Source organism: Eschrichtius robustus, chromosome 21, assembly GCF_028021215.1.
Source record: "Eschrichtius robustus isolate mEscRob2 chromosome 21, mEscRob2.pri, whole genome shotgun sequence".
In the NCBI taxonomy this organism is placed as follows: Eukaryota; Metazoa; Chordata; class Mammalia; order Artiodactyla; family Eschrichtiidae; genus Eschrichtius; species Eschrichtius robustus.
Window position 1 is genome coordinate 28387836 of NC_090844.1, and position 15063 is coordinate 28402898.

The 15063-nt window shown below is 41.4% G+C and overlaps 1 protein-coding gene across 1 annotated transcript in view; it reads left to right on the forward strand.

The window, feature by feature from the left end:
* The window catches only part of UNC5D (unc-5 netrin receptor D), a 258784-nt gene that overhangs the window by 187655 nt on the left and 56066 nt on the right, over window positions 1-15063 (forward strand). The window contains exon 12 of the mRNA XM_068531991.1: window positions 3786-3870. Within this exon, the coding sequence (XP_068388092.1) occupies window positions 3786-3870 (85 nt within the window). The remainder of the gene's footprint in view (window positions 1-3785; window positions 3871-15063) is intronic.

The window sequence follows — 15063 nt, forward strand, 5'->3', positions numbered from 1 at the left end:
TTTCCACTTTCTTACCTAGTGCTTGGCACTTAGGTGCCTCTCAATAGTTACTGGTTGAATAGATTGGCCCACTCTTCTCTCTTCCCATCCTTGTGTGTCTGTGTGTGTACATTTACACACACGTGGAGGAAGTGCCAAGATCCACCCATTTATTGGCTGCTTGTTTAACGTTCATCAAAGAAAGTGAGATGAAATCACGATGAAACAGATTTTTTTCTTGTTTCCCTTCTGACTTGAGAGACACTTGGGTTGAAAACTCAAAGTTCTGATAGTGTCTTCTATGATTCCCAAACGGTTCCTCTGTGAAGGCACATTTTCAGAGCTCTGAACAAGAAGCCCTAGACAAGACTGAAGCTGTTCACTGGGAATGAGTTTGAGGAAAAATAAGTGTGGGGAATTGAAACATATGCTCTGTTATTTGCAGAACACAAATGTAAAATATGCCCTGGGGAGCTAAAGTATAAAGAAGCAAGGCACAGAAATTAAATTGTTGTAATGTCATCCATCCCAAATTGTTGTGGGGTGCCTGGCAGTGGTCCCCACACTCTCAGAATCATTTATTATGCAAAACATGAACTAAAAAACTCAGGTGGTTCTGTTGTCCTATCAAATAAAAGGCTGCCAGGGTAGCAGGTGGAGTTTGGGGGAGAGTATATTTTTCTTTAATCAGAGAGAACTCGTGAATGACATGTTGAAAACAGATACGTCTTTAGGGGACCACAGGCATAAAGACTCACAGAGCCGTTCGTTCTTTGTAAGGGGTAACTTGCCACAAGCAGTACCACCTCCCATGACCTTTGCCTCTGTGTTAGACTATCTGCAGTTGCCACATACAATTTACATGTTTGGGTGGGGGGAGGGAAGTATGTTTAAAGGATAATCGTGCAAAATTGTTTAAAGCTCCAATGATCCCGTACATTCAGGTTGAATTTAGGAGTATTATAAATAATGTTTCACTGTAAACACAAGAATTAAGCCGACTTCAAAGGAATGTGATAGGATCTGCTCTACAAACAGCCCTTTCTCAAAAGTCCACATGCATATTTATTCTGACTCAATCTGGGAGTTGATTGTCAGGCCCTGATGGCCTGCAGAAGACAGCATGTCTCAAAGCCTGGCTTTTTTTTTTTTCCCCTCAAAATATTGAATCCTGTTCATATAGTCATGATTTATTTTTTGAGCGCTTACTCTCTGCCAGGCATTGTGCTACATGTTACTGAGGTAATAAGCCATAGTGCTTTTTTTTTTTTTTTAACCCCATATTATTTCATTTATTTGAGAGTTTAGAAAAGACAGACAAATAATCAACATGTCAGAAGGCAAATAAATGATCATTTGGGCCGGCGATCAAACTGACTTCTAAAGGGCGTGAGGGAACTTTCTGAGGCAGTGGAAATGTTCTGTATCTTGATCGCGATGGTGGTTACATGAGAGTATACATTTGCCCCAAAACTCATCAATTCATATACCTAACATGGGTCCATGTGAATTATACCTCAATCAGGGGAAAAAAAGGAAAAGAAAAATGGGAAACGGGAACACAAGAAAAACTCTTATTTTGGGTTAATTGCCTCAGATGGCATTATTTCTTGATGATAACCTCCTATGCGTTTCTGTGTCTAAAGAATAGGGTCCAAATGTCTCTGCTGTCATCATAGTCTAAAAGAGAGGCAACAGAGAGAAACTGCGATGCCAAACTAAGAATACACAATGTCTGGTGTGTGTATTCAAGTTGACATCCACACACACTGAATACCCTGTATTACGACTTCTGCTCCCCAGCAGGGAAGGATGTAATGGAGACCCCATCATTCGGCAACTACATGTAAGGAAGAATGGGCAATTAAAGGAGGCGCCAGATCAGAGGGCACTAAGTATGGCAATTACAGTTCTCCTACTGTTGACATGAGGGCCCAGAATATGAATGAACACCCTCGCTGAAAAGCTGTAAGCAAGATTTAAATGGGCCTCATTCTTAGTATTAGTGAAGGATACTGACGGTAACTAGCGTCTTACTGAATAATGTTCATAAATGTGAATCACAAGTAACTTGTTGTGCCCTGAGTCTTGCATTCCTTGATTCTATAGCAGCTAACAGGCACATAGAAGGATATCGGTAAAGCCTGCCGTCTCTAGGTTTAAATTATCGTCAGCAACCTGAAAGCTTCCTGTGTGATCACATTAGCTCTAATGAAAGGAGAAAAGGTGAGTGCTGCATTATTCAAAGAATAGGAGACTACCCTGAGATTTTATTTTGTGAAGACCTTACTGTGTCTCCATTTCTTTTTATAAACAAGAAGGTACATTAAAGAGAATCTCTGCCTGCTCTAGACTCTTCCCTCTTGGCCAAACTGAAATATTTAGTTCACAGCATTCAGGAGGAAAGGGGAATTTTCAAATGCAGTGTGATGTGCCCCCCGCTTCCCTTCATTATATGATTTTACTGAAGTAAGGCTACTGAGTTTTTTTTCAATTTGACCTTGAATGAATATGGTTAAGTCACCTTTTCTAGCTTCTGTTTGCAAATATGGGGCCAAATAGTGGCTACACAACAACCTATAAGTTCCTAAGCTTATCCATGCTTTTTCCTTCTCCAGTTTTCTTGACAAAATGCACTACTCCATTGGTCACCTCCCTAAACTGACTTCAAGATGCACCATTTAGAAGACAATTACACACCAGGCTCTAGCAAAATGTTAGATGGCTCACCCATCATCCCAGATACCTTTTTAGGAAATGAATGGATAGAGAAGTACCTTTTGAAATTTTAGAGTCGATTAACTGATAAACTCATATATTCTCAGATATGTCTGATAGTGCCAGGTCTCAGGACACCAAATCTTATAAGAGAATTTTTTAAATGCTAGGAAGACTACTTTTTTTTAACTTATTTTATTGAAGTATAGTTGACTTACAATGTTGTGTTAACTTCTGCTGTTCAGCAAAGTGATTCAGTTAAACCATAATGGAAAAGAATATAAATATGTATATCACAGGATACTGAATATAGTTCCCTGTGCTATACAGTAGGACCTTGTTGTTTATCCATTCCATATGTAATAATTTACATCTGCTAACCCCAAACTCCCAATCCATCCCTTCCCAACCCCAAGTCTGTTCTCCCTGTCTGTGAATCTCTTTCCTAGGTTCATTTGCGTTGTATTTTAGATTCCATATATAAGTTATAGCATATATTTGTGTTTGTCAGACTTAACTTCCCTTAGTATGATAATCTCTAGGTCCACCCATGTTGCTGCAAATGGCGTTATTTCCTTTTTTATGGTTGAGTAATATTCCATTGTATATATGTACCACATCTTCTTTATCCATTCCTCTGTCGATGGACATCTAGGTTGTTTCTATGTCTTGGCTATTGTAAATAGTGCTGCTGTGAACACTGGGGTGCATATATCTTTTCAAATTAGAGTTTTGTCCAGATATATGCCCAGGAATGGGATTGCTGGATCATATGGCAACTCTATTTTTAGTTTTCTGAGGAACCTCCATATTGTTTTCCACAATAGCTCCACCAATTTACATTAGGAAGACTTTAAATAAAAATCTAATTTGAGTACACAGTTGACTAATAGGCAGTTCTTTATGTCACTTTAGGAAACAATGTCTTCTTCATTATCATTTTGGACTTTATAAACTTTGCCAGGATTGGAATTTCATAAAGTGCTGTGAGGTGGTCCCTCTTTGAGGGCAGCTGTAAGCTGTTCAACTGAGGTGCTTCAGGATAATTGGAGAATCTACAAATGATTTCTTGGCTTTTTCTGTTTCAGGGGTGAGTTTACTGATACCACATGGTGCCATCCCGGAGGAGAATTCTTGGGAGATTTACATGTCCATCAACCAAGGTGAACCCAGGTAAGAGACAGAGAAGGATGGTATATTAATGAGATCTTAAGTATGAAATGGAACTTCTGCAGAAAATCTGAAGTTATTAAGATAATGTGACATGGTGGTGTGTGGGTGAGACAGTGAGCTACTTGACTATATAGAGGGAAAAACTAGTTGCAAAACTGTTGGCTGTCCATTTTGTAGGCAGCTAACCCAAGTCACCAACATCTAGACAGCAGACACTGAAACAGTAAATCAATAGGCAAGGCATAATCAGGGTCTCTCCACAAACAGTGACTGCATCACAGAGCCTTCCTCTCAAAAGAAGAAAATATCATCCCTGGAGGTACCCTTTGGGTGCTACACATTATGAAAATGCAGAGAATAACTGACCTGTGACCTTTTAATATCAACAGAAGACCTGCCCTAAAGCCGAGAGACAATTTCTTAGGCAATTTTCCTTAAAGAAAAAGATAGTCTATACTTCAATAGCTTTCAGGTCTGACAAATTTCAGCAGCATTAAATTCAATTACATGAACAAATCTTGCCGCATACCCTTAATGAAAGTAGTTGGTTATTTTCCTAGTGCAACTATAATATTTGTAGAAATGTTGCCTGCCTCCACACAAGATAAACCAAACTCCTCTTGAGAAAGCAATTTCTCTTATAAACTGGGTCTGTATACCTCTGGCATTTTCAGTCATAACATCTTGGTTATTTTAGAATAGATTTTGTCATTGTTTGTTAGCAAAAAAGAAAAAAAAAAAATACACACACGAAGGAAAAACAGTGGAAGGAAAAACAGTCAGAGAAACAGATGGTTTGAACAGACTTTGATAGCTATCTCCATAAGAGGATTTGTTGGTAACCAGTGGTTTTAACTTTCTGCTCTACGGCAGTTGAGAAAAAATGGAAGAAAAGGCTCTGCTAGTTGGTCGCTGGGGAGACTTTCAGAGGATTTGCACATAAGCTGTGCTATGTCGGGCTCTTATGTTATTTCCCCAGTTCTTCAGTTCTGTAGACCTAGGTCCTTTACCTGTGCACCTGAAAACATGCCAGTGTTTAAATATCTCCACTTGGCAAAAAGGGCAAGAGGTTTTATTCAAAATCTCAACTAAGCAGCCCTAAAAATGGAGCTCTCTGGATGAGAGTCACCTCGTTTTTCTCTCTTTGGTGGATTTATTTAAGCAACTGTACCTGTTCAAAATTGAGGCCATGGTCAATTATACATATGCTTTTAAATGCATCACCCTTCAAAAATCAAGTTTGAGGCAGAATCCAGTCAACCTTGCCTGAAAATCATGGCCTCCTGCAAACCCTCCTCCCCGCTGCATCCTGCTGCCTTAGTGGTTTAGTGGTAATGAGTCCACGGAGCCTGTGTTCAGCTCCTTCCTCTCAAACCCACCCCCAGGGTCTTTCACGTCATTATGCAAGAACCAGCCTAGGGCTCATCCACGTTTTCAAAGGCATCTAATGCACAGCTCACCTCAATCCCCATGTCTTACTAGGACTTTCTTTTTAGGAGGTCAGAGCTAGAATGTGTCCAAAGGCATCAAACATACAGGGACTTAAATAAAATGGCTCAAAAACGAGGGAAATATTACTTGGGACATCCTGCAGTTGAAAAATAAGAAAGAGAAATACATAAAAAGTCACCAGAGCTCAAAGACTTTGAAAGACGGCTTTGGCCTCCTGGGATCACCCCCTGCTAAGCTTTGGAAGTTCCATGTTAATCAGTTTGGTTTATCCATCTGTATCTGAGGTACAGTTTCGTTGCTGCTGTTCAGGAAGGTGGGTGGAAACAAGAAGAGTTCCTAAGACTTCACATCTATGAAGTAAGCGTGTTCTTCTCTGTTTAACAGAGGATGAAATAAAATTGTAGAATGCACACATTTTTTTCCACGTTGCTGAAACCTTCCCAGATGTTCCTACTTCACACCACTAGACTACAGCCCACTTAGCTTCCTTGGCTAGTCTCACTCCTTTTTGAGGAGCTCCAAACTACATACTTCCAAAAACACTAAAAATAGTAAATGCCTTTTAGTTACTTTTTCTAAAGCTCAGGTACATTTTTTTTTCCATCCTTGCTAGGAGGCTGCCTACATCTGAGTCCTGCTTTTAGTCCTGTGATGAATCAGGGGAAGACAACTGATATAGCTCTTCAGTGTCATCTTTTCTTTGTAAGGTCACTTGTAAACCCATTTTCATCTCATGCTGTCTGTCATTCTGAACTTGTGTCCAGATTAAGGCCCATTTCCTCAAAGTTCGTGCAGCTGGAACGGCACTGCTCTGGCTCTTTCACCTTTTCCTCTAGAGCCATCTCAGTTCCCCCCCTCTTGGGTCACAGGTGTGAGAACTGACTTTTCTGAGTCTCCATCACCTCCACACACACAGAATTACAGCGGGATTCTCTGAACACCATCTTTATGCTGTGTTGAAAGGCTGTTCCATTTTGCTGTTGATGATTTATTTCTGTTGCTCCTTTCTGAGTTACACCCCTGGTTGTAGCAGGGTGATGATTTAGTGGAACCGTAATGGATATCAAGGATCCAAGCTCTGTACCAGATTTCCAGGGGTATGGGTGTGTGGAGTTAGACTCAAAACAAGCCCCTGTATTCAAATAGTCTCAGATGGATATATTTAATATTCTGGTAAGTTTCAAGGGAGGTTGTTCATTGTTTGAATTGAATGTGCCCTGTCTCTCTTGGGACGTCCTACTTGCATACGTGGGAAGTCTGTAAGAGGACACTGTACTTTCCATTAAGTGGAATGATGTCACTTTCCTTCCTCAATGTCCCTGCTTTGTCTACACTCTCAGACTTGGACAGCCATCCTAATGAATCTTTTCTAACCTCCTCCAGCAATCTGGACTTTTGGTTGGTTATAATGCTGAGGGAATTAACTCTGTTGACTTTTTGTACATATATACACCTTAAATGCTTCGCTAGAAGGGGACTTCACATCCTTGGAAAAGTAATTACTTACCTCTGTTTCAGTATAACTTGCAAAGGTGCTCTCACTTGCTTAACTCGTTTAATCTCCCCAGTTGTTATGTTCAAAAGAAGGGGGTTTTGTATCAATTTTTGAGATGAGAAAAAAAGATCTAAAAAAGGAAGGTTCCAAGAAGTGAGGCTGCTTTGCGAGGGACTGTTACTTACCGGTGAGCTGGGATTTGACTTCAGGATATCTGATTCCAATTCCGGTGCTCACGGACTAAAGGATGCCACCTCTCCTTGACGTCGGAGACTTTAGGGAAACAGCTTTCTGACGTTGCATTCCAAGGTTTGGCCCCTGTAAAGAGGCATCCCCTGGAATCGCTCTGTAAAAGCACTGAGAATTAGGCAGGACCAGGAGGCAGGATGAAGCTGAGCATTTCTTAGACATCTACAGAGGTAACTGGCTGTCGTTACATCATCATAGTTGAGAGAAAAAGGTCTGGAAACAGGTGTCACCTCAGTGCTGAAACTTAGTGGACCTGATGTTAGGAGACATTTGAGTTCAGGGGCTAAGAGTGTGCACTCAGGCATCTGAGCTCTGGGTTCAGACTTAAGACTCACTGGTTTTATTCATGTGACCTTAGGTAGGTTAATGAAGCTCCTTGACCCTGTGTCCTCATCTGAAAAACAATAGTAGGTACCTACCTCCTAGGGATGTTGTAGGATTGCATGATCTACAGTGATACTACAATTTGAAAGATAAAATAAGAAAACCTAACTGATACATTTATATTTGATAAAGTATTCTACCTACAATATTTCCTTTAATCTTCTCATCCATCCTGCTGTGGTAAGTAATAATAATTACCCTAATTTTGTAGATTTGAAAACTAAGACCAAAAAAAAAGTTAGTAGGTTTGCCTACGTGGTAGCAGGACTGGGTACCAAAACAAAAGTTTCTGACTAATAATGTATTTTTAGACTATGTCACACTCCCCACTTTAAGGAATAATTAAGTGTATTGTTCTTGAGTCCAGTAAGACATGTTTGATGAGAGATGGGGCTTATGCCTCATAATGGAAACACACCGTGAAACATACAGAATGGGGCCCAGATTTGGCGAAGACAATAACTTTATACTTCAATGTGGAATTACACTGCAAGAGAGGATTTCACAGAAAACAATGGGAAAAATAGAGGAGGCCCTTAATCTATTCTAAGGATAGATTCACAGAGGCATAGTAGGGAAGGAAGGTGGCTAAAAGATCAGTAGAAATTCACCAGACAAAGAAAGGTATAAGGGTTATTAACTCAGTGATTTCCAGCTCCAGGATACATTTTCCAGTATTTATACAGTGTAAGGTAGGAAGGGGGTATAGAACAGTAGGTAAATCCAGGCTTTTTTATTTTTAAGTGAGGTGTAGTTGACTTAAAATGTTAGTTTCAGGTGTACAGCAAAGTGATTCAGGTACACATATATTTTTTCAGATTCTTTTCCATTATAGGTTATTACAGGATACTGAATGCAGCTCCCTTTGCTATACAGTAAATCCTTGTCGTTTATCTATTAATCCCTCCCCCTGGCTTTCCCCTTTGGTAACCGTTTGTTTTCTATGTCTGTGAGTCTGTTTCATAAATAAATCCATTATTTTAGATTCCACATATAAGTGATATAATATTTATCTTTGACTTCACTCAGTATGATAATCTCTAGGTCCATCCATATTGCTACAAATGGTAATATTTCATTCTTTTTTATAGCTGAGGAATATTCCATTGTATATATGTACCACATCCCTCTTTATCCATCTGTCTATTGACAGACACTAGGTTGCTTCCATGTCTTGGATGCTGTAAATAGTGCTGCTATGAACATTGGGGTGTAGGTATCAAATCCAAGCATTTATTCTCTGCTTTGAAGTCACTCTGATGCCCAAATATTGCCTTAAGCAGCTTCCTTCCAACTCAACCCTTCCGTCTGTCTGTGGCTGGGCCTGGGGTAAAGTTTCAGGCACTGCTCCGCTCACAAAATAGAGGATGCTTCGTGATGTCACAGAAGCTAGAGTAGCCTCACCGAAAGGCAATGGCATAAACTTGGAGCTGCCAGAAGTATTTGCTGGTGAGAGGCCCTTAGGATTCTCCTGGATCAAGTGTATGTAAGAAGCTAAGTCAATGCCAAATGTGGCCGCCTTAAACCAGCATAGTGATCACTCTCAACAAGGCTGCCTCTTTTCCCAAACTTTAATTTGAAAGAATTTGGGTCTTTTCTTTCTAACATTTCTTCAGGAGCTTTGGGGGGGGATGTGGATTTTTTTCATCCTCTCTAAACAGGTTTTGGTAACTTTTATTAAACAAGGGTGTTTAATAGAACTGCCCTATGATCCAGCAATCCCACTCCTGGGCATATATCCAGAGAAAACCATAATTTGAAAAGATACACGCACCCCAGTGTTCATTGCAGCACTATTTACAGCATCCAAGACATGGAAACCACCTGAGTGTCAGAGGAATGGATAAAGATGGCATACATACACAATGGAATATTACTCAGCCATAAAAAAGAGTGAAATAATGCCATTTGCAGCAACATGGATGGACCTAGAGATTATCACACCAAGTGAACTAAGTCAGACAGAGAAAGACAAATACCTTATGATATCACTTATATGTGGAATCTAAAAAAAAAAAGTACAAATGAACTTAAGGTCACCCAGAGGGGAAAGGGGGGGATAAATTGGGAGACTGGGATTGACATATACACACTACTATATATAAAATAGATTAACTAATAAGAAACTACTGTATAGCACAGGGAACTCTTCTCAGTACTCTGTAGTGACCTATATGGGAAAAGAGTCTTAAAAAGAGTGGATAGATGTATATGTATAACTGATTTCACTTTACTGTACACCTGAAACAACATTGTAAATCAACTATACTCCAATAAAAAAAAATTTTTTTAATTAAACAAGAGGATTAAAAAATCAATTGTCTCCTTTCAGAGATTTCCCCCACATACACCCCAATAAGAAAATGATACGGATGTAGCACAATCATCCCGCTACCCACTCCCAGCTCTCGTTTTGTAACCCCCTTCCCACCCATGGCTGTTGAGTAGAGAAATGGACCAACACATTACTATATGGAGCTTTCTTCTGAGAAGCAATAAAATGAAACCAAAGGCAACCATTCATTTCTTTTTCCAGTTACACTGTCATGTGGATATTCCTGACCAAATGCTTAGACTAGAGCTGGAAATGTAATCTTACTGAAGAATTTACAAAAGGACATATATTTGGAATTTGGGCTCAACCCAGATGGAGTATTTCAACCACTGTTTTTCTACTGTGCTTTTATTTTCTCTCAAATGGTATGGCCTTCCCACTGGGTACATCTTGGGGTGAGGATTTCTTGGGGTGAGGATTGGGAAGGCAGACATGGTGGTGTTAGGAAACATTAACTTTTGGGGGGAGTGGTGCCTCGATGGTGCAATAGCTTTGATAGCAAAGCATGAAATAAGACCAAATACAAGACTAGGAAGACAGAAAAAGTAGGCCTGAAATGGAAGAGAGTAGACAATTTCTTCTCTAGTAACAGGTTCACCATTCAGCACCACACTGTAGCTCCTTCTAGGGAATGGCTTCATGTGGCCTTTCCTCCATGGTTGCAAGAACGACACACACAAAATTATAAACACACACTTGCTCACCTACCATGCCTGATAGAGGATACAAGCACTCAGAAATGTCCTTAGGCTTTTTGGGAGGACCTCATTTCTAGAAGGCTAAAAAGAAAACAGATATGTATGGCCATTCTACTTGTAAAAATGGTTTTAATGAAATGAATCTGTTTCTAGTAAACTACTCTTTATGTCAAAGCAGACATTTGAGGCCATTCTAAAAGCACCCATCCCAGTAAAATATGAAACTGAGTTCATATTTTATGAACTGAGTTCATATTTTATGAATCAGAGCCTCCAAGGGCTCTGATTTCACAGAAGCTAAGAAACCCCTGCCATCAGGCTACTGCAATTAGTGTAGTGGTCCCAGTCAAAACCTTACCTCTTGGGCTTCCCTGGTGGCGCAGTGGTTGAGAATCTGCCTGCCAATGCAGGGCACACGGGTTCGAGCCCTGGTCTGGGAAGATCCCACATGCGGCGGAGCAACTAGGGCTGTGAGCCACAACTACTGAGCCTGCGCGTCTGGAGCCTGTGCTCCGCAACAAGAGAGGCCGCGATAGTGAGAGGCCCGCGCACCGCGATGAAGAGTGGCCCCCGCTCGCCGCAACTAGAGAAAGCCCTTGCACAGAAACGAAGACCCAACACAGCCATAAATTAAAAAAAAAAAAAAAAAAAAAAAGACCTTCTCTCTATTTCACTGTCTTAAAACAAACAAACAAAAAAACCTTACCTCTTGAGCATAAAATAAGAGCACCTGCCTTTGGCTCTACCCTGACACCAGGTGACGGATCAGGACATTACTGCAGGGAGGAAACCTGGCCAAAACCTCTGGGATGATTTGCATCTCTGTTTGCCTTCTCCAGCTTGGAGGACTTACCCACTAGGTTATGTCTCAAGCCGTCCTACAGCAGCTCAGGCAAAAAACAACAACAAAAGAATTCTACACCTTCCCACTGCAAGAGTTACGAGCTCAGTTCAGTCAGTGACAAGGGCCAAATGTACTCAGTACTGTGAACCAAGAAAAATAGGACCCCTTATATGTAAGGAGGTTACTCTGGTGGAGGTGTTGGTTGGAGGACAGATTGTGTATATGTAGGAAGATCATGTCTGGAAGATCTCTCTAATTTCAGAGATTTCGCCAGGATAATGTCAAGTCTAATTTTCCCACCTCCCTGCGGAAGCTGCAGAGAAACATCATTTCATCAGAATGGGCACCACCACTCCCCCGCCCACCTACACATCATGCCTTATCCCTCCCTATTGATGTAAGAATTGCACGTGAAGAGAGAAAAAGAAGTCACATTTTGGAGAAGTATGGGGATCAAAGATGGCTGTCCCTCTGCTCGCCAAAGCCAAAGAGAGTAACCCCAGGAGAACTATTCATAAAATTCAGGTCATCTGCAGGAAATGGATATCGATACCTGATTTTCTCATTGTTTATCAGTCTGTTGACTTGTTCAATGCTTCCAGGGAAGAGGGAAAAAATAAAAAGCTTTGAGAAGACAGGGCATGCTGCCAAAGCCCAGGAGAGAGGGGCAAAGAGCTCTTGTGTAATTTCCAGTTCCCCATATTCCCAAGAGGTAGAGAAGATGAACCTAGGCCAGGAAGTGGGAGCCAGAGAGGTTAAGTGAGATGGAAAACAGGTTTGCCAGAGGCCACTTCAGTGCCAGGAAGAGGGGCTCAGAGAGTAGGTAAAGATGCTGCCAGCTGGGGGCTGGTTGGCAGGTGTACCTGAAACACACAAGGAACAACAGATGCTTAGGGGTAACTGTTTGCAATCCAGTCACCTGCACCCTCTGTCGGTGAGGCCTTTTGGAGTCATCACCTATTTATACTGAATTCATTAAGGATTATCTTAAGAAACTTAAGCCATCCAAGAAAAACACGCCACAGTTAAGTAGGAGATGGTGTATATTTTCCTTTTGTCTACAGAAATAAGCTCGTGGAAGAGGGAATGCATGAGGGAACAAGTTGTCTGCTTCAGACCCAGTAGCTAGAACCTTGTGTGTGTTCATGCAAATATGCATGAGTGTGTGGGCACAGGTGTGTCCGTGTGCATGGCTACTGGGAGTGGGAGTGGAATTTTGAATCAGATGTGAGATTAAAGTTTTTACATGAACAAAAATCAGTCCAAAAAACAAACTATTTTAATAATTCAATGTTACTGAAAAGTTATGGAATCAAAATTAAATATCTTCAGGGTACCCTGCTACCATGGACAATTCCATGAAGCACAACTATTAGAGTGACTACTAGGAAAACTAGAACCACTTCATACCATAATAGATGAAACCCCAAAAGCAAACCCAGTTAAATGAATGATGATATTGCAGTGTGCTACATGTGGTGACAAAGATACCCAAATATTAACCAGGAGTGAAGGGTTGAACCCTGGGTAAAGGCTCAGGGAAGGTTTCAAGAGGAAGTGACAATTGACTTAAAAACTGAAAGACAGAGAGTAAAGGGCATTCCAATCAAAGGGAACAGAATGTGCAAAGGCACAGAGGTATAAATAGCATCACATAGGGACTTCCCTGGTGGTCCATAAGAATCTGCCTTCCAATGCAGGGGATGCGGGCTCAATCCCCTGGCCAGGGAACTAAGATCCCACGTGCCGCAGGGCAACTAAGCCCGTGCGCCACAACTACAGACCCCACGCACTCTGGACCCTGCACACAACGACTAGAGAGAGACACCCGCGTGCCTCAACAGAAGATCCCACATGCAGCAACTAACACCCAAGGCAGCCAGAAATAAATCAATTAAAAAATAAATAAGTAAAAAAATAAATAAATAACATCACATATTTTGTAACTAAGCAAACCAGAACAAAATATGAAAGGAAGAGTGATGAGGAATGCAGCTGAAAAAATAAAGATTTGACCACGTAGAGTGTTGTTTGCTGCCTAGGGGAAACTGAAATGTACTTGATGGGTAGGGATTGCTGAGGCTGAAGATTCGGGAGACCCGGTCATATTTACACTTGAGATGTATTATCTTCTGCTTCATCTCCACTGCCACTGGCCACGTTCAAGTCTTCATCATACTAGTATCCTTCTGAGCACAGTGAAAAGATGCCTCATTTTGCCTAGTACAGATATTAATAGCCCTCCTTTTCACACTCAAAAGTATCTCAATTTGGACAGTAAATTATATTCACTCTACTTCTGAGTGTCCTTGTCTCTAGTTTTAAATCCTTTCTCTAATCCCCACGTTGCTGTCAATGGGGATTTTTTTTTTTTTTTTAAGTGAAGCAAGTAAAGTGTTTATTAGGAGGAAAAAGAGGACAGTACGTGTGGATAGACACATGGGCGGACTCAGAGAGAGAGTCAGAGAGTCGCACCCTCGTGGCAGTTGAATCACTTTTATGGGGCATTTCTTCTGGATTTCCTTTGACCAATCATCTTGCTTTGCCGGGTTGTGAGTCCGTATTCGGTTTATCTCAGGGTCCTCCCCTGTGTGCATCCGCATCTCTTGGCCAAGATGGATTCTAGTGAAGAGGCCTATGGGTAGTTTTCATCACTTACTATGAGGTGGCACCCCTTCCCTTTTTGACCTCCAGGGAGCCTTTCTGTGCATGTGTAGTTGGGGAGGTCTCCTTGACTTCAAGAGTAAGGAATATGTGGTCTTTTATCTTCTACCTGGGCAGGGCCCAGCCTCCCCCATCATCCTGCTTTTATGGAGTTTCTGCTATTATGGGGTTTCTGTCCACAAGGGAGAAACTATTCAGCCTGGGGTCCATCTATCTCCTGCCCCAAATCCCCCCTGCGAGACACGAACCCCAAGAAATCTTTATTGGGAGGAGGAAGGATAAAGGTCTGTCTTCTGTAGCTTCTTCAGGTTGCCAGGGGGCTTGTAGACCCTACCTAGTTGGGGGTCACGGAGCTCTCGCCCAATGGGGAGCTTTGAGAGATAGACTTGGGGAGAAACTCGGCCAGGTCCGCTGGTGTGCGCATGCGTGTGTTAATGTGGGGTGAGAGACATGAAGGACTTGGAGATAATTCCCAGAATTCTGGCTTGGGAACTGATGATTAATTAGTAGAGAGAGACTTGCCAGCTGAAGTCACCTGAGAGTTTGTGATAACAGCTGCTCTGGGAGCAGCTCTGGATTTCTTTCCAGGGAATAAACACAGCTCTTTGACTTAACAAGAAAAGGGATAGGAAGAAAATTGATTAAAGAATAAATAAATAAAAGACGAAAATAATACGCAGTATGTTCAAGAAAACAGACAACTGCTGAATTGAAATCCCACATTTGGCCGGAGCATGTGACAACAATGCTACTTACAGCAAAATGTCCCAGTATTGGGCATGGACCATGTTTGTATGCCTCATGCACAGTGGGATCTTCTGCCTTCCTTTTGTTTTCTTTGCCTTCCTAGCTAGGTAAGACTCTGCCAATCCTGAAGTAAACTAATGGCATACATAACTTGTCAGGAAAGTAGTACAGACTTAGTCATTGACACTGCATGAGAAATAAAGAATTATCAGAAATGAGATGGTATAGCAGAGTAAGGACAACACAGGGATCCAGAAGGCTTGAGTTCCAATCCCCTTTGCCACCTCCAGCCTGGGTGGCTTTGAGCTAGTCATTTTCTTTCTCC